A 27521-nucleotide genomic window follows, 5' to 3' on the forward strand; every position below is an offset into this window, starting at 1 on the left:
TAATTGTATTCATAGAAGTTTATTTAACATTACAATTTTTGGTCTTAAGCATACAATCATTTGAAGATACAGGTAAAAAATATACACTTTGTTTCAATAGAAAATGTGTTTTTTATAAAAGCGAACACATATATTTTTGGTGTGAATCCTAAATAAGGACAAAGCTAACACAGAGGTTTTGTTCTCAGATGTGCCATATTATGCAGTTACTACACATGTATACGGGATATCAACAGTAGGGAATCAAACAAGCAGATTCGTATTCAGGTATTTTGCATTGGCCTATTGTAAAACACAGCTACATGTGTTCCATTTAAAAATCATACTAAAAGTGTAATCAGTTTTAAGGCACTTTTTCCCACTCATGGCTGAAAAGAGAGTGCTTACATTTGCATTACATTTGTCATCTCTGCAGAGTTCATGTTTTAGTAATATGGAGTAATGAAAGGTGAAAGCAGTTAGTGCGAAATCTCTCCGTTTGGCAAACTTGTGGTGGTACCATGTTAACACTCAAACAAACCAGCAGCCACAGCTCTGTAACCCTCTGGCTCACGCAATCCCCCTGTGCCACATCCAGCGGCACCAGCCTGGCACCCAGCATGCCCGGAGCCAAGGTGAGCGGAGCCAAGTGCTACCCAGGCCTTATTTCCTCTGCGTGTTCTGCCCCTCAGTGTTATTGCTCCTCTGACCGCTGGTTGTTAGGCTGGCACAGCGCGCATACACAAACAGACCGCATCCACCAAAAGTCAACTCACTCACTCTTTCCCTCTCCCAGCACTCACACAGTCACGCAAGCAACACACACACATATCAAAGGTGCACTATGGCACTTTTATGGAGGACGATCCGTCATTTGGAGATGTTATTGCTTTACAAAAATGTCCCACAGTATAGCTTTAACAAACAGGTGATGCCACAAAGCCAAGTTACAGCTCAGATTTGCAGCATGTTTTTCAAGGATTTAAACGTCTATAATTTAATAAACGTAAGTGACATCAAATAAATGCAACATCTCATGCAAAACAAAAACATCTCTATGGAGACGAGTAGGTGACAGAGACCCTCCATGTTAAACACATCGACAATCAACATGTAATTTGCAGTCAGTGTTTGAAAAATTATTAAGTTCATATCTGCTTTTGCGCACTTGTTTAAGCCACACTCTGCATTCTTTCTTATATAATCATATTGTTGCAGAGCATAACTCCTCCTTAGTCCTGAAGCCAAAGAGGGCGAGACCCCTTTGGGAGCTAGAACAATGAGTAGTACGTTTTTGACCCTTAAAACAGACTGGTATGGTTCATTTAAGTCAGTGGAAATACTTTTGGATCATACCAATCCGCTCCAAATGGAACCGATGGAAAATACAGGCTATAGTGCACCTTTAAAGCTTTTGACCATCACACCAGCATACTACACACACATATATTCTGTAGTAAATTATGTACATATAAACTCCTCGGTGTTTCACTAAGTACACTAGTGAATACCACTCCTCAAATACTTTGTATACGTAAATATGAAGAATTTACCTATGTACATTTTTGCACAACAAAGCTTAGGACCTCAATCAACTGAAGCAGGTATATAACATGTTGCCACTCAAACTGCATTGTCAGGCTGAAATAAAAGACCTTTTGAATAATGAATGTGGACTGCTCAAAGAAATGAAAGGAGCACTTAGGCATTTCATTGGATGTCAATGGGATCATTTTGGAGCAATACGTTTAAAACCCCGTCTGCGTTCATAAGGTGTGTTTTCCAAATGCTTATATTTAACTCTGGCTTGAGTAATTCCTTGGACCACTACTTTGTACTTCTACTTGAATAGAGTTTCAAAATGTCAGTCAGGTTAAAGTGCTCATATTGTAGTAGGTTTATACGCTTCTTGTGGTGGGCTGCGTTCACACTTGCCCAAAAACAATATGAAATTGGGACTAAACTGGGAAGAAACCGGAACTGAATCTGGATTAAACCAGGACAAAAGAGAACCAAACCAAGTCTGCAAAAGGACTAAACTGAGCTCAAACCAGAATCAAAACAAGACTAGTGTGAACGCACCCATTGTTTCCTATTAAGCTTTTGACTCAGGAAAAGATATCTTATGAACACATCGTCAGCCTCACACAATGTAAACATATGTACAGTAAGTTAACTCTTGCTTCGGCTTTTGCTGTTTTGTACTAGAAGAGAGCTCAGAAGGGGTAGGGGCCCACAATAATGGTGAGCCGGAGCAGAGAGCTGGTCTTGTAGTTCATGGTCATGTGATGCGTGACCATCTCCAGGTCCACCACACACTCCCGCGGGCCGGACAGAGGCTTGGTCATCACTAACATGGCACTCACACTACTGGACCTCTGCAAACACAACACATAAATATGAGCAGATTGAGAATGTGCACACTTTGAAATTCTCACAGAACTGTAGTTAGGGTTTCTCTACTTGTGGTTTTGATTGACTATATTCTTGGCTACAGGGGAATTATAACAACACCAGAATAATACGCACATAATATAATTCTGTCTTTACCATCTAGCTGTCACAGTTAGCCATTCAAACAAAATTAATGTGAAATTCCCAAAAGTCTTACAGAATTAGATGACAATAATCTTAAATGTGAACCAAGGAAAATTAAACTTACACTAAGCTACAGCAATAACACTGAGCAGATGCATTTATGAATGCACAAATCTATTGATTTTTAACAGTAGTAACGGTCTTGCTCACACCATATGTCAATATGATATTGCACTATGTCCTTCTGTATATAAAGTATACTTGTATATTACAAAGTGCCAGTTTGAAACATCTGTTTGATACTGTATCTATAGTTGGGTCTTCTCATTTATTATCATCTCTTCTGTATGACTTCTCATCAGATGTCAGGTATACCTTACGACCTCACAGTTTAGAGGTAGCACTTGTATGTAACCATAAATGAGTACGTAATTGACACAAAGTCATTTCCACAACTCTCATCTCTTTCTCAGGTATATTTACATCTGTTAGCATCATTTTTGGCTTGTTGGGGTGCTTTATCTTTTGGGCCCCCCCCCCTGAACCATGGTGCTGTCCTGAGATTGGTTGGATCTGTCCAGTCCACTGGTGTATTTGAGCCTAAAATGCAGTAGCAGCCGTTTGAGATGGATTCGATGCAAATATCACAAGAATGAATCTTGATAAATAAAGTAACAAAGTGCTATCCCTGTGATTGTGCCCTCACACACAAGTATGTTGCAAAGTTATCACTCTTCTGTATGAGTTTGAATATGAGTGCAAGGGGACGTGTGAGAGGTTAATATCTTAAAGATGTCATATCCACCAACAGAAGAGACAGAATCATGACAGTGCTCGGCTCCACTCACCCTGAGGAAGAACTCTCCTCCCTCGTTGCCAGCTTTGATCCTGAAGGTATTGTGAGTGTTGGCATACATGTTGGTGGCCTGAATCTGAAAAATGTCGGCTGGCACGGTGCGGTCGGCCTGGATGCTCATGTACTTGTAGACAATGGAGGGAGGGAGGCTCTGGCAATCAGTCGTGGAGCGGCAGATGCAGCGACTGCAACAGAGCAACTATTACAACTAAAGCACTGAAACTGTGGCTATAGCTAATTATACAGACACAAACATAGGGACGCACTTCTCCGAGCTCTTGGTGTAGGGCGGCTCACAGGGATTTCTGGGATAACAGCGAAAGCCTCCATAATAGTTCCAGCACATTTCATCCTCTTGGCAGTTGTGAGTCCCCATCTCACACTCGTTGATGTCTGGGGGATTGGCAAAGACGAATCGAACAGTTGATTAAATGAGTGCATATTAAACAGTGTGTGTCTTCTGTTCAGTGAAAAACATCTGCAGGTGATTTGTGCTACAGCTGCTGTTCTGACACACTGAATGTGTAACTGTTGTTATAGTTACGCTTGTAAACAGACTTGATGAATTATAATGTATGTGTTACTGAAATGTTTTTATATATAATTGAAGTCATGTGACATGAGTAAATTCACTAAAACAAAAACCCAGGACCAGATGTCTGTAGAAAAGCTGCTGAATAATAATAAAAAGGCCTTACACTTGTAATGTGCTTTACAGGCTTCTGTAAAGCCCCTCAAATGACTCTAGTCATTATTCATTCACTCCAGGTGGTGATAAGCTACTATTGTAGCCACAGCTGCTCTAGGGCAGACTGAGAGAAGTGAGGCTGCTAATCTGCTCCATCTCTGACCACCGCCAATGATTCACCCGCAAACCACATTCATACTAGGCAATGTGAGTGAATCGCCTGGCCTAAAAACACAACAACTTGGTCTGGAATCGATTTTGGGGCTGTTGGTGGTGGATGAATGCTGTAATCACTGAGCCACTGTTGCTCCAGTCCGATCCCAATTACCCTGACAATTAGGAGTCATTGACCACATGACCCACTCATGGTGTTTGGGCCACTGCCAAACGCTCTGTCACCAGCAGGACCTGTCACTTTGTGAAGGGCACGATGAATGGCTTTGGACTCATATGGCAATTATGAATGATGTGTATTTACATCATTGATGGCTATATACACAAGTCACAATATACAATTAAAATATATGCAAACAAATAATCATTGACGAATCGAGAACAATAACATAATTGTGAGCTGCAGCCTCACATGATTCAATGAAACAGTATAATTTACAGTGGAGCACATTTGTATGTAACATGTATTCACTACTCCCTCAGGTAGCATTTAAGCGCGGTGTGGTTGTATATTGGATCACCAGTAAAATACTATCATTACAATACAGTGAATCTATGAGACAGATTGTAGACAGTAAGTAAGTAGGAAGGATTTATCAAAGCTAAGTCCACCCTAACTAGAGCGCCTCTTTGGAGACACACACAATACTGGTTTAAGTGGATTACAATAAGCAGATAAGAGCTCTGAGTCCCGGTCCAAACACTTGGGAGAATGTTTTGGAGCAGAGGGAAGCCCCATAGAGTCCACAGCTACCCTTCCCGCTGGCCTTCCCGCCTCCAAAATAGCCCCCATCAAACGCAACCCAAACCGCATGGGCTATTTCTGGCACAGCAGCCCGGATTCATCCCCAAAGACTGCAGTGACACAACCCGCTGGATTCATGAGTGGCCCTTATAAAAGCTGCACCTGAGTGGGGAGGGGGAGGGAAAAATAACATCTTGCTTCAAAGGCTTCAAATAAATGGAGTTGAGGAGAGCGGTGCAGTGCGTGTGGATTCACAGAGGGGGTAAGACTACTGCACTCGGACTGTGCTGCCGAGCCTTGGCGGTCCGTCGTAGAGGAGCTGGTTTGTGTTAGAAGTGCTTTTATTAGAACTTTAAAGAGAGAGTGATGGGGTTGTTCTTAGTCATCTTCAAAGCAGAGGGGAGAGGAGGGCCAGCGGACACGCATGGGAATTTATAAGGAACAAATTAAAGATGACAGATTGAACAAATATTGAAATCATTATATAAAGTTTCTCATAAATGTTTTTTCATTCATGCATGTTTCAAGACGCGCTAATTAACGTTTCTGTTGGAGGCTTGTCTGCAGTGGAAATATTATTTTGTTGCCTGGAACATTCCACAATATGGCATCAAACATCTATCTCCACGGAGACAAGCAGGTGGCACGGCCTAGTTAGAGGTCAGATCTGTGGAGAGGCACACTTAGGCCTGTCAGAATAACTACTATATCAACTTATCGTTCAATATATGAAAGCTGGAACAATATATTTTGGGGCTCAGTATTTATCATGTGCACATTTTCTTGGCAAAAGTAGTGACATTTTTTACTATTTTTTATGTAAAGAGCTCTAGCTGGTAGAATAAATAACTTCTGTGGCTTATTATTGGTTCATTCTGCCATTTATCTGTTGCAGCTCAGGATTTTTAATGATATTGTATTTATATATGTGTTTACTGTGATTACAATGTATCAATATATCAATATATGTAGCAATATATCTCTATAGCAATATATCATGCTTCAAAATGTGTTATAGTGACAAGTCTAGGCACACTTACAGTAAGAATGCATGTTTTTCGTAACATTCCTCAAACACAATGCGCGTTTCAGGATCGTTTATTACGTCTGAAGATCTGGATGCTTCCTCTTACCTTGGCACAGCCTGTTCCCTTGTAGCTGGTAGCCCTCTGGACACTCACAAGAGTAGCTCCCGGCCGTGTTGATGCACTGGTACTGACACATGTAGCTGGAGAAACTGCACTCGTCAATATCTGCACATAAATAATACACAAGAGGAATGTGAATACAGATCTGCACACACACACACACACACATTCACCTATAACGTCTGTACAAAGGAGCACATATTTGGCACCCGTGTTCACACATGACACACACAGAGTTCAGAGCAGAGGTGAGCAGTGGACTTGCCTTGACATGAGACGGAGTCATGGGCCAGCTCAAAGCCCTGCTCACACTGGCACAGGAAGGAGCCCAGCAGGTTGAAACAGTGATGCTGACAGGGGCTCTGCACGTCACACTCGTCCACATCTGGGACAAATACAATCAGTAGGGATTATTACAGGTGTCAAATAGTATGTAATTCTCACATAATGTCTGTCAGTCTGTTAAACAAAATGTTTCTTGTAATTTATTGGAGCTCAACAGTGACCACCCAAACCGCAGCTCCGGAAAACAAAATTTCCCATCGTAGACTTTCTGAAAAAAATGTTTGGGTTTTGGATGACATCAGAACATCCTATAGGCCGAAAATATTTAATACAGATGGGGGCAGCTAAAATGAATATTGTTAAAACTCAGATTCTTATGTTATACAATGAGTTTATTTCATGGCAAAGTACAATGTAATCAATAGGAAAAACTGACTCTTGCCCCCATCTGGGAGTATGACATCAGAAAAAACAGCAATATTAAAGGTTCAAAAGTTTGCTCGGGGATAATCAGGTGCGTTGTAACTAATGACCACAAGACCTATCATTTTATTTTATTTGTTCCTGAAACTTAACAACCGGTAAGTTATTAAAGCATTCAAGCGTGTTATGATATTAGTTAGCACTTAGCTGGTTAGCCTCCGTCATGGCTTTGAACTCTTAGTGTTTGAATTTTTTGAAAAGTCTATGGAAAAAATGAATGGAAAGTTTACAAACTGAACCACAAAATGTATTTACTATAAATATCAAAATCTCAACGTGTCTCGCTCTTGTAGACCTAATTTCGTCTCACGTCATGTAGGAATCCTCTCCCGTCCCTTTCCTAATGAATGAGCACAAGGGTTTTACCATGGGCATGTTGTAAGCTCTTGCATGCATACTGATGTTGCACTTATGATTTTTATACAGTTTGAGTGATTATTTGGACTACAACTTCACAAATATTCTCCTTTGTAACTTTGAGGGTAATGGTTTTTGAACTGTGGTATGGACACCAAGTTAAGTATTGATTTTGACCAAGGTTTAAGCCACTTTTTGAGCACAAAGTTTGAGAGATTTAGACAAGCACCTGAGAAGAAATGCAAATTGCTCTATATCTAAGAATCAAGACCTGAGAATGACTTCTTACTAAGGCTGCACAATTTGGGAAAAATATCAAATTACGATTGTGATTTTAATAGTAAAATTCATTTAAAAGTTCACATTTTCGATGTGTCCAGAAGAATTGACAAAAACACTGAAATGTGAACTGACAAACTAATACAAGTATCACATTTCAGAACATGTTTGTACAGATCTAAACTACAGGCTGAGCAGTTTTAAACAGAATAAGACTGGCTATTTTGTTGTTTGTCAAGAAAATTATGGTACTTAAAAAATAGCAGCCTGTATGATTTGCTAATTGCGTCCATTCATATTGTGAATTCGATCCAATTGAGATTAATCTTACTTAATCCTAGGTAAGCCAAGGCCAGTTTATTTGTACAGCACAGTTCGTATACAAAGTAATTCAAAGTGCTTTACAGAATAAGAAAGACATTAAAATCACACAAATCACAACAGAAATAATAATCATGAAATTAACATTAAAAGAGAAGAGTGCAGAATAAAATCCTTTCAGTCATATGCACAGTTAAACAGAACTGGTTTGAGCCTGGATTTAAACATTGTCAAAGTAGAGGCCTGTGTCACATCTTCAGGAGACTGTTCGAGGTTGAAACTGAAACACTGATTCCTCATGTTTAGTCCCGAGCCGGAGTCCTACGTCTTATCAGACTAGCGTTTAGCCGTATGAGACAGGTTTCAGGTGTATGTGTAGGTAAACTGCACAAACCTATTTACCTACAGTTGGTGTCATGTGACTTACCCACACAGCTGTGATTGTTGCTGGCCAGTTTGTAGCCCACGTTGCATTCGCAGTAGTATGAGCCCGGAGTGTTGACACAGCGGTGCATGCAGTAATGTGTCAGCGAGCACTCATCTTTATCTGCACAATAGTAACATGTCAGTCAAAACTTCAGCCAGCCATGCACTTTAGAAATGAGTTAAATCTACTCAGTTACTGTAACTTATTTTTTTAACCCACAATGAGAAGCAAGAAAGCAATAACATTTAGATCTTTAAAAGGCCTGTACCTGATTTTGAACCATGAGTCAGGAGCATGTTTTAGTTTGAACTTTTAGCCCTGCCCCCTTAGTCCTTTCCTTTGTAACAATGAGTCTGATTGGACAAAAAGTGGTAACACTGTTAGTAGCCTCTATATTAGTTGATAAACAAATATAATGCTTTGTAAAATGCATAGATTACATTTCTCTATATCTTATTTAGCTGCTTTTACTATATGATGTGTAATGTAAAGAGCATTTATCTCGACAAGAATAAATTAAAATCAGGTACAGGCCTTTTAAATACTTGTAAAACATTTCAATTTAAGATTTATTTTACTTTTTCAGATTTATATTTTTTTTTATTTAATTTTTTAACCTTATTCAAACCTTGGCACTCTAGTTTCGACAGACACCTGAGTAAATATGTATGATTTTTTTTTTTTAGGCTCCAGGCAGGGAGATAGACATGGGTGGGCGATATGCCAAAAAATGATTAACTTCTTGGCGTCAGATCATGATTTAGATTTTATCATGTGTAAATTTGGTATCTTTACATTGCCTTGTAGAGGTAACTAAAATCATCTGCCTCTCCACACTTAAGTCCACACTTCATTGCTATTGGTTAAATTTGCCTTGTCAATCACTGAGGCTGACCATAGAGCTTCTTTAAACTGAGAAAATGTCTGAATTGTGATACGACTCTTTTACCAAAACAGCATGTCGTTACAGGAATGAGATCATAGTTCAGTTTATTATCACCGTATTGCCCAGCCCCAGATGGACATATTGCCTTTAATGTGTCCTGCAGCACAATCTGGTGCACTTTTGTGACTATTCTATAGGGCTGTGCTAAAATCAGAATATCTCTATATATTTCGTGATACTAACTTTGGTGATACAGTATCGTTATCGTGGGCAGCTGTATCAATATATTGAGGTTTTTATTTTATTTTTTTTACAGAATTATTTTATGCTAGTGCTGCAATTTTGTTGCTTGTGTAGAGAAAGGAAACTTGTTAAGCAATAAATTTGACATATTCACTGTTTTTGATTATTTAAATGGTCAGATTTTTATACATCGCTTTTCCACCTTCAAGGCAACAAACGCAGCATTCATCTGTGGGAGCTGGAATCGCACCACCAACCTGTGAGTCAGTGGATCTGACTACTCAACCAATGATGTTCATATCGAGAGAGGGATTGGAACCACTAACCTTTTGAATCAGTGGACTTTACCAACTGAGCTACTGTCAGTCCTGTATGTTTCACATCAGCTTTGCCATGGTAGTGGAAGTACAGCTGTACAGTGTATTTGGTTCATAAATAATAGTGATGTATTGCAGGATATCATGAGCCATTTATCATGTATCTTATCGAATAGTGAGGGGTCCTAATACTTTCCCCATCCCTCATCCCCCCTGGCCCTTGCCTGTGCCTCACCTGTGCAGTGGTCCCCGCTCCTCTGATAGCCCTGAGGACACTGGCAGGTGAACGAGCCTCTGGTGTTGACACATGACTGCTCCGGACCACATGTGTGCCTCCCCGTCGCACACTCGTCGACATCTGCAAACAGTACACAAAATACTGCATGAAGAGCCTGAATATACAACTGGACAACACATGGTTGAAGGGCGTGTGATGTGCAACATGTGAAGTGGCTAACACAGTGAAAAATTGTGAATCTTATTAAAATTTTGTGAATAATTTATTTTTTTTAATCAGTGTTTACATCCAAGAACACAAACCTTTCAGAGAAGAATATGCATTATTTCATACAGGTTGATCTAACACATGGTATAACATGTTTTGTTTTGTTGTTTTTTTGTTGGGTTTTTTTTGGTTTTTTTATGTCTCAACTACAATGCTATCAAATAAAATGAATGCAATCATATATAAAACCCAACCACAAGATATTTTGTTTTCTACGGGACATTAAAGGTGCACCAAGTCACTTTTTGCTTGGAATGTTCCCCAGTATGGCATTTTACACATCTTTCTCCCTGGTGACAAATGCAGCTTAACCAGGCAAAGTTACATGTGAGATCTCTGAAAACAAAAAAAAAGCATGTTTTTCAAGGTATTTGCTTTCCAATAAAAATCCCTAGATGTGAGACAGATACGTTTAATGCTATACTGTGGTGTATTCCAGAGAAAACAATAACAGAAACAAAAAGGTGTTGGACCTCCGCTCAAACGTCACATAACACTTTTAAATCTTCGTTGAATAAAAGGTCCTGTATGTGATTTTTCCCCATGTATGTGCACAAAACATGTCTTGTCCCAGGACAGATATATTGCATAAGCAGCTCTCGAGGTCAAAATATGTCTGCAACAAGTCAGAAAGCATTTTATTGATTGATAATCAGGCAGTGTGGGTTAGCATGCTAGTTACCGTCACTGCAAAACTCCACACTGGTCTCTGAAAGTTGTGAAAAACACTTATAAACTCATTGCAGTGAATAATTAGGATGTTCGGAGTGTATAAGGTGAGTGAGAAATAACTTTGGATCACTGCAAATGGTTTAGAATGAACTCGTTTTTAAGACTGTAAAAATTAGGTACAGCACCTTTAAAATTGTGATTTAAATTCTGTTCCAAATATCGCAGCGAGCTAACAGCATTATCATCAACGGCATCAGCTAACACATGTGCACAGGCTTTATTCAGCTGTTCTGAAAGCAAAAGAGACACTGATCAAATCTTCACATCTTTCTGACGGCCAGAGCGAGATAAAAATGAGTTCTAACAGATACGCCTCAGAGAAAAACAAACAAATGTCCACTTCTGTAAACTTTTCCCTCTCGTGTTCTCTAATGTCGACAGGTGAAAAGTTTAAAGGCTGACTTGTGAGAATCTGGCAGAGGTTGTTTTTAAGCAGTGTCCGCTCTTTGGCCTTCCCCTATACCGACATTAAGGGCAGGAATCTCTTTGATAAAACCTAAAGCTTTCATCTCACAGGGCAAAAGGGAATCTAAAGACAGGTGTGCTCCCGTCATCGCGCTCAAATGTCTTTAGGCCCAAAAAGTTCAAAAACATGGGAAATTACAAGATGACAAATCAAAGTGAGTTTGAACGTTTACATTAGAGACATTGTAAAACACCTGAGGTAGTTACATGTTGGTGCGAACTATTTGTGTTTTTAGGTAGAGATTTTGAATTTGGAAAAAAAGTGAAAAAATATTAATCCACATGAATGCAAGATCCAATTTTAAAAAGTAACTGGATTTTTTTTTTTTTTTTAAATAAAGCAACACTGTACTTTACGAGCTGTATCTTAGTCGATAACTAAGCGGTAATTGATATTCTAATTTATGTTATTAAGCAATTTCACAGTATTCATAAAACATTTACTGCTTATTTAAGGCCCTGTACCCAATTTTATCCCATGTATCTGAGCAAATTTGTCTTGCCCATGCACAAATATATCATATAAGCCAGTGGTGTTAAACACATTTTCACCGAGGGCCACATCAGCAAACTTTTTAAAACTGTTAATTAACCGTTTCTGTATTCATTACGTCTTCAGGTTGCAAATATTACATGTGGATTTGCAGAGATCTAAAAAATATAGCTGTATAAGACCATCATAGTTTTTAATTTACCCTGTTGAGGGCCACATAAAATGATGTGGAGGGCCATATTCAGCCCGCGGGCCTTGAGTTTGACACATGTGGTATAAGCAATTCTTAAGGTCAAAATGTGTCCGCTGTGTACTGTTTGCATCTAAAACCGTCAAACAAACAATCGGAAATTAGCATGCTAGTTGTTGTTTGTTTTACCATCACGGCAAGACTCAAAAAGTTTCATAAAAACGTTGGAATTTTTTTAGAAATCTAACAGTTAATTTAAGTATCTGCCACATTTCATATTACAATTACTTTAAACTAATTTGCAAATACACAGCAAACACATTACTCGCCATGGTGAGCTGTCAGACCAGTGCTACATTTTTACAGCAAACCTCATAATAGTTAAATTATACGGTACTAAAATTGGAAAATGCTTAGCTTGCATTTTTAAAACTTACATAATTAAGTTGAGTGAGAAAACCCAGGACCCCCAAAGCTTTGTGTTGATATTGGAGGCACGTTACAAATCAATTGAACGAACAAATATTGAGTTAAGACTTGATAATAACGACTTATCTGTGGTGAGATTACGGCAGTGGAACACATCATTTCACGTTAATCTCATAAACATTCGCGCAATTTTGGTTTGTTTGAGCCACGGTGTCTTTTCTGTCAGTTGCGCATGATTAAGAGTCCTGTGGTGCTTTTCAGTGCCGTGTGCATGCATAACTAATATCCACATATACACTCATCCCTATGGGCCCACCAGCAGTGATCCTGGGTGGTCTGACACAAGCCGTCATGTGCACACAGCCACTGGGCATCATCAGTTTAGCAGAAATACTGACAGTTACTCCCAATACCACACACAGCAGAAAGCGGGCTACCTACACTGTGATGGGAAACAGGCACGGTTTACACAGGCACCATGTCTAAAGTGAGTAACATACCTGCAAGCTGTTAAAGAAGACATATGCTCTATAGTTATGTTCTATGAGGCCAGTGGATCTGTAGTCTAGAGGGACAAGATTATTCAAGTGTGGGAAAAAATTGCTTGTGAGACTTTCCATGTGCCTTATAACTACAACAAGTAGTATAAGAATAGCAAAATAAATAAATAAATGAATAAATGACAATATTATTTGGAATTATCTTAAAAGTCTGTTTTGTTCTCATGGTTCCTATCTCATATCTCTTCTCGTCTTATGGAAAAATGTGTCTTGCCTCATTAAATTGCAATACTGATTAAAACAAAATGGCTCTAAAAAGAGAGTAGTGGGCGTGTCTGCGGGTGACAATTTTTGGACCAGTTGCATCTTTAAAACAAGAGAATAAAGATTAGTCAAACATGCATGAGTCACTCTCAATACAACTTCAAGTTAGAAATTGAGAAGGGAAAATAATTATCATATGGTTAAAAGACAGTGCATAGTATGTCTCCTTTAAGACGCTGAGCGAGCCCACGTTTTCTGAAGTCAGCTGGAGGAGAGCTGGGAAAGGCCAAGTGGATTAAGGAATGAAAAGCATGGCCAATATATTATGATTGTTTTATTTTCTATTTTTAAAAAAAATCTAAAATCTAACAAATTGTCAATATATTGGTGAGGCAGCTGTGAAAACAAGTTTTCAAAAGCAATGAAAACGCAATTTATTCTGCATTGTTTAGTGCAATTCATCAGATTCATGTTGCTGTAAAATAACACGGCTGTGTGCCTTCTCTGTAAAGACAAGAGGCAAAATACTTTACATGTGTCCTGACAAGCAGTTCATGTGCCACCTGTTATAAAACTAAATAACTTAATTCAACAGGACACAACAACTTTAAGCTGGAAGGGCTCCATCTGATTGCCAAACATTACTGGTAGTAAGTGATTCATCAAGACCTAAAAGCCTTACCCTCAGGCACAAGATGGAGACTGTGGAGGCGTGCTCACACTGTTAAGCTCATTTACAGTAACATCAGACGGGATATTTATGCTCCTACGACATCTATGACATTTCATCCAAGAGGCAAAGTTTTTAACTGTTAAAGATACAGTATGTAACTTTCTGGAAGTGGCACCTGCATGATTCCATGGAAATAGAATGTTAAAGTCATACTTTGGAACATTCTCCATGGAGATAGATATGACTTATGCCATACTGGGGAAAATTATAGACAAAGAAAAACATTTCTATGGAAACAAGCAGGAGGAGGCCCTCCTCCGGGCCAAGTAAGAGTCAAGTTTGTGGAGAGGCAATCCCTCCCATGCAAGGACAGATGTTTTTTGTTGCAATAGAAAGTATATTTTGTTGCAAAAATGCTACAACTGTTGCTTTAACAATGATGGTAGGCCAAAATACTTCTGTCATACTATAGTACTATTATATAGACTTTGACTGTGTTTGGCTGTAAAATGATTACGTATCAAAATAAAGTGGGTTGTGTTTTGTGTGTATAGGTCACACTTGTTTAATCTCAGTTATGGCATATATCCAGACATACACAGATTGACACTTGCTTGGACTGTTTTTTGTGACCACATGAAAGACCACGGGGATCTTACTCCGAGGTGTAACGCTCTGCAGCCATGTTTTTGGAGCAGCTAACAGCTTCTGGATACAGCGCCTGATGTGGTTTAGCAGGGAGTCCCGCTGGATGGATTGGGTTACATGAAGCTGAGAAACTAAAAGCTTATATAAAGAGAAAGCTTAAGGTTGTCATCCAAAACTCCAACCATTCTGTAATGCTTCCTAAGAAGTTTGTGTACGGAAAGTCAAAGTCATCCTTACTCCCTTCTCGAAAAGCTTACAGCGCTCTAAACAAAAGCACATGTGTGGTAAGGAAGCCAAGAGTTCATTCACGGCAATATCGTGCGGTAACTGCTACTCTGTCACAAAACCTTTAAGTCTCTGCCAACTTAGGTTCCCCACAAATTCAATGTTCGCGTGTCTTTTTGAGTGTATTGGAAGGGCACCCCGCATGGCACCATCTTAGGCCCAATAAACTTCTCTGAACTTACCACATCAGGGGTAATCCATATAGTTTATGCAGGAAAACTAATTTTACAAGACCAAAGTGATGATGTGTTGCGTGAGTTTAGAAGTGAGACGCACTCTCCAAGGTCAGATTTGTTTTAATCAGCTCGGCTTACAATTTTTTATTTGAACATCACAGAGAAAGACAAGAGCGTGTTGAGTGGAAGATGTGAAAGGAAAGAATTAACCGAGAGGGCGTTGGGTCGTTGTTGTTTTTTCTGAACAGCAAAGGACCTTTTTGAGATTTGAAGTGCGATTTACGGCCAGCAGTGCATATGTGATGTCAGGGTGAAGAAACTCATAGCTTTTTAGGGAGATTAATTCTAAGTGCCTGGTGGGAGTATGGGGAGTTGACTGGGGAGTGAGTGTGGAGGAAAGGGTGGGTGCTTGAGCAGTAAATGGACTTTTTACAGAGGCCAGAGTGTTTTATAGAATAGGGTGATGAAGTGTGAAAAGGGCCGCGTAAATATACTCTGTAGTCGGCCATTTTATTAGACACACCTGTTCTATAGTGCAAATATACAGTTATAAATTATGTAAAGGCAACTTAATGCTTTCATAATAAATGCAGGTATTTTTGAAGATTACAAAAAATCATTGGTGGAAATATCAATTGCATGGTTTCAAATTCTAGTACTGGAGTCACTCATTGTTTTTGAGTTGGGAACATGTTTATTTTATTTGGTACAGTTGGATGAATATAGTGAGACAATGGATCTGCAACCAACCAATCATTATATAAACTTTTTTTTTTTTTTATTAGGGGACATATTATGTAAAATATACTTTTATGAGCACCTGAGTAATCCTGTACTGTCCAGTATTTAAAGCTCAAGTGGTCAGAAAATGCCTTTTTTCTTCTATTTTCACCCACTTTCTTGTATTTACTTGTGATTACTCCAAGAATTCAGTCTGCGTCAAACATGTAGGGTTAAAAGTGTCACCATTTTTCATTAATAAAAATATGCAATTGAAAATCTGCTCCTTCTTGGTGAAATGCCACTATGAGTATGTGTTCTTTAACAATAACCAAAAGAATGTTATGTGAAATTAAACTTCCTGAGAGCAGCAGGTATGAGAGAGAAAATATGTTTTGGTGTTGCCAGTGGAAAATTTATCCGTTGTAAAGCTGGCGGGGAAGTGTCTGGGGTGATGGCGGTATGGGTATAACTGCTTGAATTCATGAGCAAACAAAAAGGGGATGTTTTTTTTTTTGTTACTGCTGAAGAATCACTTTTTTCAGGGGAGTTCTAGCCCAGGAGAGGACATGATTTTAGTGGTGGAGAAACCAGCAGACCCAGAATGAAACCCAGGACCTTCTTGCTGTGGGGCGAAAGTGCTAACCGCTGCACCACTGTGGCAGCGATGTTGGCTTTTACTCATTTCCCATTCTATCCAAGAGACTGATGAAGAATTAGTACGGTTGTTGCTGTGGTGAAAATTTAAAACACAATATTACATCTTTTGAATGGTCAAAAGTCCTCAAAATGGCGCCTATAACATGAAATGGAAATCCATGAATTGTGTTTAGCCTTCACTAAAGTTTTCTGCTCAATATAATCTGTTTTTAGCCTTTTTTCTGTAAACATAGATAAACATTCATAGATCAACAGGTTCTATAATGTAGCTGCATCACAACCACACTCAGAATCACCTTTTCCTGTTCAGTTAGAATCTTCCATTCGACCCCAAGTGTAAAATTTGCTTTGCCTGACGCGTTTAGCTCATATTTATTCTGACATGACAGAACTTGCTGTAATTATCACTTGAGAGCATTTAGCCTTGTTTTCACTGAACCGTGGCGATGGAAAGCATGAGCAGTGATTCCAGCAGCCAGTTGGAGCGGTCCCACGGTTGGACACAATCTCTGTTTCCTTCTGATTATCGGATAATTCAAGATGTGTCATGTTAATAGCCCATAAAATTTCACAACGTCACATTTATCAGCGTGTCCTACAGCGGCCCTCGAGCTCTCTGCCTAACCCCAAACACCTCCCAGTCTGCAAATGGTGCATGTTGTTTGATTTGAGCGTTACCCCAGGAAATGCAGTGGGAGATGTGGCTACAACCTCAACCTCAGGACAAATAGGTGTCTTAGTCAGTTTATCATTTTATTTAGATTATAAGGGTTTATATGGGAGAACAGCAGAAAGGAGAAGTTAGTGAGTTAACTAGCTGAAGATTTGGTATTTTTGGGTATTTATATGCACTCATGATTCACAAGTTCAATCTGTCTTTATAGAAATTCATTGTTTCCCAGTGCTTTTTTTCCCATTTTCCATTTTTTGCATGAACTCCCGCGCAGGTGTAGTCTTGCGAGTGCAGTTTGGATACCTAATAGTTTGGATAACTTTTGCCACGACCTCTTTTTAGCTGATCGATCGGCAAGACCTGGCTTTATTTGAACTAGAATTCTTTAGTTGATGACAGCCGTGCAAATATGAGATAAGTCATTTCCCTAAAGCACGATACAAAAAGTGAAATGGTCATATTTTAACCAAGATGCTAACTATAGAGAAGTTAGGTTGTAGTTGACCAAAGAAATTCTTGGGTGACATGTCTTGTGCAGTGATTGACAGGTTAAAAGGGGGCTTAGAGGAGGCACAAGCTGTTAAAATTATTAGGCTCTTGTGGAAAAACTACTATAAAGAGAAGTACTATTATAAATACTAGCTGTAGTGTTCGAAGTAACCTTGTATACAGCATCTTCATAAGTGATTAAACTTTCCAGTCACTCTCAGAACTCCAAATACCTCACTCCATGTTGTCTCCTTTATAATACACATAAAATAATTAGTCAACTCATAAAAATGTAAGCAAAGAAAGACCTCGTTGTATATCAGAGCATAGTTATTCGCTGGTAGGTGTAGGTCTAAAAGCATTATATAAACTTGGATAGATATCAAATCCAGGTTAGCGCAATATAAATAAACGCACTTGCTAACAAAACCTGAAGCAGATCACTGTCACGTCGCATGCACGCTAGGACATTTAGCAATCAAAGCTAGCATTCGTTATTATTATTGTGATATTTGCCTTTTACAGCCCTGTCAATCATGGATATTTCATCACAATAATCACTTCCAGGCTGCACTTGTGGGATTTTTTTTATTCTTCTATATAATATGCAAAGATTTTAGTAAATCAAATATTATGGGTTATCGTGATTTTTCCTGTAGAAATATATCAAACTTCAAAAATGTATGAGTTTTGGTTAAATGTGCTCACCCATACAAGTAAACAAAAGCATGAATTCACTGCGCATTATAAACTGATCTGTTGAAGTCGTCTCATTTTTCTTCTCTTATCTTTATTCATTTGCGATCCAATGATTTCATACCACCCATTTATTCATTATTGCATCTAGTCAGGCATTTCTTGGCCAATGAACAGTCGGGTAGAATGGAAGAAATCCATTTTCCCCCGGACAACAAGAATCAACAAGAAGGAACAAAACCTCGGCGATAACCCCATGTGAGTGTGACCTAGCTGATTTATAACCACCCCCGTGTCCCTGTGCATCATGAGGTAAGCGGAAAGACCAACACATCAGAGGAAAAGGCAGCTGGACAGGGTTTGAGCTGGACAGGGTTAGCATAGACTGTTGTATGATTGGTAGCTCCCCCATGCTCCGCTGTGCTCTTTTTATGGGATTGAGAGGAGGAGCTTTAGATTTCATTAACAAGCTCGTAACAGTGTTTAGAAGAACGCGAGTATCTCATCTGACACATCGTGAAGCTAATGAAATGTAGTCTATTAGTTAGATTTTCAACATTAAAAACTGGGACAAACTGGGTTGGGATGGTTGGTAATAATACACTTGAAAAGAGCATGTTGTAAATAAGAGCATTATTAGCACTGTCTATTCTTAACTCACTTGTGAATCAGTTTATAACATGAGAGACTTGTATTGTTGACATTGAGTGTACTTTTTGGCCTTCTGGGGATTTTCAAGCAGTTTTCTGTCTTTAAAAAAACATTTGACAATATATTACCCTTTTTACTGTTGGGTAATGGGTCAAAATAGGGACATCTTGGACATTTCTTGAATAAAACTGGGACAAATCACTAGTTTTGGATACATCCATTGGGACATGGGACAAATGGCTCAAAACTGGAACTGTCCCGGGCAAATAAGGACATCTGGTCACCGTACCATTAGAAGTCTGTTCCTGCCTTAAGTGGTGCAGTGAAGTAGCCTAATGTTATCAGTTAAAGACAGTGAATTGATTTCAGCAGCATGTGTTGTAGAGACAAAACTATAAAATGCAACAATTTTCACAGTGTTAAAGACATGAAAAACAGAACTAGTTGATTTTAAATGGTTTGTAGTGATCCAAAGTAATTCCTCACTTACCTTTTGCATTCAGAGCATCCTAATTATTCACCGTGACGAGTTTATAGGTGCTTTTCACAACTCAGTGCGGATCAGTCACGGTAAAGCTAACAACAACTAGCATGCTAACTCTCACTTCCTGATTATCGGACAATATAACACTTTCTAATTAGATGCAGACAGCGTGCAGCAGACTTATTATAACCTCAAGAGCTGCTTATACAGTATATCTACACTGAGCATGCTAGTTGCAATGTTGGACAAGCATTAAATGTAGGTTAGATGAATGTAGAAGAATGCTAACAAAAAAAACAAAAACAATAGGCTCTGTGCACAGCAGCAGGCTAGCTAGCTCACTGTGTCTCAATGCTGACAGTCACTTTTATTAAAATCGCAAAAATGTATTGTATTAAATGTATTAAATATTTATTCATTTTAGCATGCATCAACAAAAAACCTATAGAGATCAAATTGGACAGAAAGTAGTGATGCTAACAGCAAGGCGCTGTTGTGCACAGAGCCAATTACTGCCATTTATTAGCTATAACACTGCATGCTAGCTAGAACAATTCACCTGTAAATGTACTGTGCTAATAAAACAGGTGCAGAGCTGACAGCAACAACAGCTTTTAACACAGCATGAAATGCGACGGATAGTCTGCTATTGTCGATGAGATAAATACATGTGTCTGAGTGCAGGTGGAAGACAGGCTAATAGGGAGGTTACCCAGACACAAAGGTGTGCCTCAGGTGGGTGCTGCCCTGAGCCTTTAACCTCAACAAAGTGCTTCTTAGCTCTCATCAAACAGACTCCCTGTGCTTGATCCCACCTCCAAGCTCCAGCATGTTTTATTTCACATCCTGCATGTTCTATGTCAAATTCCATTCCAGTCCACATTAAAGGCGCATTATGTAACTTTTTCTAGATCTGCTATTTGCTTGTCTCCATGGGAAGGTGACTGCTTTCCCTACAATGTGCAGTAGCATGGCCTTAATCTGTCTCCACTGAGACAAGCCGATGACGCCATCAGGCATGTCAGATCTGTGATGAGGCGAGGCCACCCAGAGTAGGAATGTGTGTTTTTCAAAGTATTGTTGAGCAATAAAACAAACTGTAGTGAAATAAATGCAAGATAGTGCTATAATCTGGAACATTCCAGGCAAAGCAATAACATCACCATGGAGATAAGCAGCAGAAAAGTTGCACAGTGCACCTTTAAGCCAACACAAGCACTCCCGATTCACTACAAAAAGTTGCAGGTTCCATTCCCAGACCAACTGTGCTACCTGTCTATGTTAAGTTTGCATGTTCTCTCTTGTGCACCCATGCAAACATACGCAAATGCAGAAGACAGAAGAGTTAATTATATCTCGATCTTATCCTTAAAAGATGGCAAGAATTTCCACTTCAAATTTTGATGCAACTGAACATTTTTCCTCTCAATTTTGTCAGCTGTTCAACTCCAGATTAAGACAACAAGGAAATTTCCAAAGGTCGAAAGAAGAAGCCTCTGGCAGCATCCCGCTCTGTGCATTCCTGCTCCTCATGGATCGATCCGATGCTTATCTGTCAAGGTGGTGAGTAATTCTTACCATCACAAAGGGAAAAGAAACAAGCGCCGCTGACATTCCTGAGATATTCCTCCCTAGTGCATTGCATCTTTGTGGAAAAATGTTATTGCACGCACACCGCCTTGTTCGGAAAAGTACACAAGTTCCTCTGTCGCAGCAGGCTTAACAGCTCTTAATGGGACTATTAGGAAAGATTTAGGGGCATCTAGATGAACTTCCAGAAATCCAGGCATGTAGGAGGTAGTGTGTCCTGCATGACCTCAGCACACCAGACAGGTAAACACAAGTGGCATGTTCTTTCATGTCCCGTACTGCAGACAGATCTAATTTGGAGATGAAATATAAACTGTAGGCTGCACAAGAGGTACGTAAAATCAAATTAGGAAGTCAGAAAGATTATAATCATTTCATGTCAATGCCAGGAGAGATATAAACAGTTGATTACAGAAGGAACTGGGTAGGATTTCAATTATGCAATGAATGGGGAAAGTAAGCAGGATTTGCAAGGGAAACTAGGTCTACATGGGGTGGTGAAGAGGAAGATATGGGGATTCTCAGAAGGATAATGGTTCTGCAGCTGCGGTAGAGGTGGACTGGAAGAGGGTTGTGGCACGTAGTTAAAACAAGCTAATTATATTTGGGTATGAGGCATTTATATAAGGCAATATTAGAGGTTGAAGAGTAAAGAAGGAAAGTTGGAGATAGGTGACAGGAGAGAGATGTACAGTCTTCCTGGTTGAATTTACAGTTATTAATTAAAGGGCCCATATTACGCTGTTTTCTGATCCATGTTATAATGTTGTTTACTCATTAAAAACACACCTGGAGTTGTGTTTTGTTTCATTCACACAAACCCTGCATATTTAGACTGTGTTCTTCTCTCTAATGGAAAACACTCTGTTCCACCTTGTGATGTCATGTGGTAATACAGGAAGTGCTCCACTGTGTTTTTTCTATGCTATACACCTTCACTAGAATCATTTGAATAATTTCAGCTGCGGAATTGCCAATCTCTACTGAACTAAAGGTAAAAAGAGCTGTTAATCTGAAAATTACCACTTCATGACATCACAAGTTGGACCAGAGCATTTTGAGTTTTGGAGATATAGCTAGACTAATAATAAAGGTTTACTCAAACATCTGGGAATGAAACAAAACACAACTTCAGGCATGTTTTTGAGGAGATAACAGTAGTCTAACATGGCTCAAGCTCACATGAGTCAGTTTTGAGTAATATATAGGACCTTTAAGCTAAATATTTTTTATTATTTGGACTTTATTTTTTATTTTTAATGCTTATGTAGTCTCTGGCACTGCTTTTTTTGAGCAGTAACCTGTAGGCTGTATGTAAATTTTTCCTTTTAGCCCGATAAGGGTTTTAATGGCAGTAAATTGCAAAGTGCTTAAAGTATCTTAAACCATAATTAGCCAAAGCCCTTTAATGTGAAAGGTAAATGGCCATGCTACACATTTCAAGTACTAATCTGTATGCTTTTGAAGAACGATCATAATTTCTATCAGGAAATGACCTCATGCTAAATAGAAAAAAGCTGTTATACACATACAGGACTACAACAAGGCGCTTGTAGATTTGGGCAGTAAACACCTTAAGTAGCTCGGTGTGTATGTTGGAAATGGGGGGAGGTGATGGAAATGCGCGGCGTCATTAAACTGTCACACATACACTAGTACAGTAAAGCTTCATAGTTTCTCTCTACACTACAGTTCGCCGCCAACTTCCCCGATGTGTCACTAAAACAACACGCTAGCCTGCGAGTTCACGGAAAGGGGGCAAAGGGATTTTATAGCCTATTTGCGAATCAAAATGGAACAAATCTTTACAGAGTCAGGCAAAGTCCATTATATAATTTGTGGCTTGTTTGGCGTTTTAACAGAATACAGAACAGCGTCGTTTGGATTCGTTTTTATAGTTTGTGCTTTTGGAAAATTGGTCTAGCATAGCGCCAAACTTGTTCAACATTTTTGCCAAAACAACTCCGCATGTACTGACGCTATAACAACCTGGCTATGGCTACCCTTTGCTTGAGCTTGTGCGGTTAGCTAGCCCTTGTTAGCCTTTTCATGTCTCTTCTTTTTTCCCTACCTGACGCTGCATTCGAGGTTTCCTGCGCAGAGTGGTGAGCTAGCACTGATGCAAGCGCTATTTGATACACTGAGGTTTCCCCTATTGACACTTAATGGGAATTCCTTTAGCTAGCAAAATCCTGTCCAAAAAGGCCTAGCATGAAAAAAAGGAGCTACTCAGAGGACAATGGTTGCAGACTGATGTCATTGTTTTAGTCCATGGAGCTTTACCTCGGTGCATATGTTTTTGTGCAGTTATTTTAGCTGATATACTGTTTGCTGCTTTGAGACTTTCTGGAAATGCAAATAAAATGTCATACATAGAATTACAGGATATTTTTATCACATTATTACTAACCTTACAGTACGATAAGCTAATTACTGCAAATAGGGAAAGGCATTTAGACTAGTAACTCCTAGGGCTATTGTGAACTTCTTTTGACAGCAGTAGTGTAATATCATAAAAGTCATCCGATATTTTTGCACAATTCTCCTTCAAATCATGCTTACATTAACCAACTAGTAAAATACTTTTTCTAAATGTGGGTATTTGCTATTGAAAATGTCTCATTGTGTGGAATTCTCTACACTCTTATCTTTATCCAAAATCTTCAAGTTGCTCTGTAACATCCAACATTTCAAAATCAAAGTGATACGTATCTACATATCAACATACAGCACTACAGAACACTTTGTTGTGAGACCCTGCGTTTTTTATCCCCGAAGTGGAATATTTCATCACCCAAAACACTGACTTTTTAAAGAATTTTGAACCAGCTCCAAAAACATCACACCATGCGCACCCGAAGAGGTTTGAGAACATGACATCACAGTGAGAGGGAAGGAGAAGCTTGCAACACATCTGGCAGCCCTGGATGGGTGAGCTGCTGATGGCTGTCGAGCAGATGGGGAATTACTTATTATGGCTCAAGTCAAGTCAAGTCATTACTGAGAGATTGGCAAGGTGGCACAGTGGTATGGACTCTTGCTTCAAAGCTAGAAGGTCACGGGTTTGATTCTGGGAGGGTGCTTCTGTGTGATTATAATGGTATTGTTTGATTTGTACTGCTGAATTACATTTCCCATTTCACTTCCTCTCCTGCTGTTGACACTATCCCTTTACTCCACTAAGAAGCCTGTCGACAGCACCTACACTGATAAGAGCTGCTTTCCACAGTGAGAGTCCGATGGAAACATTTCCAATACTATGCTTGTTTCCAAAGGCAAACCCCAGGTACATGAGGGGCTGAGTCAGTGATTAGAGATTAGATTGCCACACTAGATTAGATGTACTGTTTAAGGGATAAATCCCCCAAAATGGCACTGTTTGGAATACTTCTGCCTGTGATCAGGGCCTCACTCCTGATTGGCAGAGTGTGCTTTTTTGGTCATGTAAGATAATTTACACATTATATCAAAGAATGAGCACTGAGCAGTAGCAGAAGACACTGGTGAGATTCCATAAAACACTTGGACATAGAAAGCAACTATAAGAAGCACTATATGATTCATTTCACATATTGGTGCATTTTAGTTGTGACCTGTTAGGACCCCACTGGTCTCAGGGCTATCACACAGTGAGCTCTTACCTCTGCACAGATTCTGGTCGTCTGCGATGAATCCAGGAACACAGTGCACCGTGCGGCCCCCCCTCCCACCGCCGGCTATCCGGGGAGGCTGAGGCTGCACTGGGGCCACTGGGGCCACGGGAGGCCCGACCTCTGGCACCACATCTGTGGCCTCCTTACTGATGTAGATCACAGCATTCTTGGGCAGGCACAGATAGCCTCCAAAGTGGTTGATACACTGCATCCCACCTTTACAGGCATCATCCAGCAAGACACACTCATCGATGTCTAAAACAAGACAGCAGGATTAGCACTTTGTGGCATCATTTTTGTCATTTTGTTATGATGACTAATCTATCATTGTTTTAACAAAACTATTTACAGTGCAATTAATTATATAATCCATAGTTAAGAATATGAAAAAGAGAAATGAAAAAGAGATGATGCATCTCAAGGGGCAATCCAAAATAAATATCTAAATGGAGACACGCAGGTGGCACATGCAGGTCAAGTTAGATCAATGAGAGTGACTCTGCTCAGAAGAAGAATGCATGCATTCAATGTATCTTTAAGTAACAAAAAACACTGAACATTTGGATAAATGCAAGATTGATAAGGTAAAATGTCAAAGTGTGGAAGACTGCAGGCAAAGCAATATCATCAAAAGATACAGGTGGCGGACCCTCCATGAGAGAAGTTACATAGAGCACCTTTAAGTCAAGATTGTGCATTGCCTGTGTGATCTTTATAGTTACCTTCTGTTTCAAATGTGCTTTGTTCTTAGTATAGTACAGAGTAGTAAAATAAAAATAATAGTAGACCATATCAAATGTGTTACCTCTGCACTGCTCTCGGGCACTGTCGTATTCATACCCCTCAGTGCACTGTGGATGACACATGCGTGAGATTGTAATAGGAGCTACAACGTGTGCATTCTGTGTCACATATTAAAAGCACCAGTACTCACTGTGTAGGAGATAGGCTCCTCAGCCTCCTGGGACAGGACGTGTGAGAAAAGCGCACAGAGGCACACGCAGATGCCAAGCATGTTGAACGAAGCTCCGATCACCCTGAAGACGAGAGGCACAAGAACCAAATGGATTGAGAGGAGCGCAAGATCATTTTCAGCTTGACAAGCTGACACGTTTTAATACCCGTTATTACATCACTGATGGCATTGCTTAACGAGTCCCAACATCTCCCGCTGCTGGCGTGATGTTTATGTTGGCGCAGCTCCAGCTAAATCTGCGACTTCAACTGAGTGAAGTGTTTTTCTGCTGTTTTTCTCCAAAAGGATTAGTGCGCAACACGCGTAAAAGTCGTGCGTAAACATGCCCCCGTGTGCCATGAGGGTCGGGCTCACGTTGAGTCAAATTGGTTGCATGCCATTGTTATAGTTTATGCGTTGTTCTTTGCATAAAGTCCTAACAAGAACTTTATCAGATCCATCATTATGACGATGTTAATTTACGCGTAAACACAAGAAGCCGCGTCAGGTCCGATCAGAGACGTACCTGGAATACCTGCGGGTCTGCGCGTGTCCCTTGAGGCAGCGCAGTGAGACTGGAGCCTGGCTTCACTCTGTCTGTGCTGTGGATGTTGATCAGATGTTGCTGAAGCGCAGGCAGGAGGCAGCTCTTGGGATGAACATGCGGTGTGTAAAATATGACATGCTGCCTGGGGGCGGTGTACCGGGGCAGGTTGTTCTGTGGTCCTCTGATGAAGCATCGGGCTGCACTGGCTCCCTCTATGGACTGACCAAAAATATGTCATTTTTCCTCGTGCATGTTCAAATAACTATTGTTGTAGGGGTTTCAAATCTTGTCGTGTCAGCATTGCATTTGCTCTAGCCCACTAGAGCAACTGCTACATCTGTCCACGCCAAATACTAGGCAGATGTGGACAGAGTGGCCAAAAATTGTAAAGTTACTTCAAAATAAAATTACTCAAGTAGCAGTACAAAGTAGTCGTTTAAGAAATTACTCCAGTAGAAAGAAAACTGTATAATTTGGGAAAATTACACTACTACTACTACTACTACTACTAAGAATAATGGTAAGTAACTGTCTAGTTGCAACCTGCAGATTTTATTGTTTAAATCCGGTGTACAGTATTTAAACAATAATATTTCAGATCTCAAAAATGAGAAAAAGCAAAAAAAAAAAGTGGTGCAAAAGCCACAAATTAAAAAAAAATAATCTAATATTGTCAGCAGTTAATAAAGCTTTTGTCCTTTAGTTAAGTAAGTACTCTGTCAGACGTGCTACTCGAGTATGAGTAAAAGTCTGCTATCAGAGAAGTAGGATACAATTTTAGTAGAAATAAAGTAAAAAGATGATCAAGTTAATATAATTCCTATCCACCTCTAATACTAGACTAAAATATTCTGAACCCTTTTTCCTGATATTTTGCCCTTCGTTCCAAGTAATTTTCTAGGCATATTTGTGCATTCTTGGACACATGCAGAGAGGTCTTTGAAGAGTTCAGCAGCAGCAGTCCGGATCAGCAGCAGGCAGCAGGATTCCCTCATGTGTTGAAGACCTCTACAACAAGCACCACATATTATCCTATAATATATTTCTGTGTGTTTACAAGATGTCTCCGATTTAGTAACATCTGCTAGAGTTGGCATGGTGCTCTGGATTTCCCCAAGGTGAAGAGTCCAGCACGTGGTTAAGCTCGTGTGCCAACAGTGCAGTTACGAGGGGGGCGTGAACTTGGCACGTTTGTTCATAGAAATGTGACCTTCTGACCCCTTTCTTGGCTAAGCTCTTAACTCTCTGAAGGTTACAAGTCATTTGACAGAGCCTTTACCACGGTAAGTAATCATCTATTAAGTGTAACTAATCCAC

At 39.7% G+C, this 27521-nt stretch overlaps 1 protein-coding gene across 1 annotated transcript; it reads right to left on the reverse strand.

Moving 5' to 3' along the window:
- efemp1 (EGF containing fibulin extracellular matrix protein 1) lies at positions 1-26379 on the reverse strand. Its single transcript, XM_033979649.2, has 11 exons — positions 26184-26379; positions 25637-25739; positions 25508-25553; positions 24691-24957; positions 9962-10084; positions 8281-8400; positions 6394-6513; positions 6114-6233; positions 3640-3766; positions 3366-3558; positions 1-2357 (listed from the first exon to the last, which is right to left on the reverse strand). Exons 2-11 carry the CDS (start codon positions 25715-25717, stop codon positions 2196-2198), a joined length of 1359 nt encoding a protein of 452 aa, XP_033835540.1. The 5' UTR covers positions 25718-25739; positions 26184-26379; the 3' UTR covers positions 1-2195.
- Positions 26380-27521: the final 1142 nt, after the last annotated feature.

This window comes from Periophthalmus magnuspinnatus, chromosome 15 (genome assembly GCF_009829125.3).
Source record: "Periophthalmus magnuspinnatus isolate fPerMag1 chromosome 15, fPerMag1.2.pri, whole genome shotgun sequence".
Taxonomy (NCBI): Eukaryota; Metazoa; Chordata; class Actinopteri; order Gobiiformes; family Gobiidae; genus Periophthalmus; species Periophthalmus magnuspinnatus.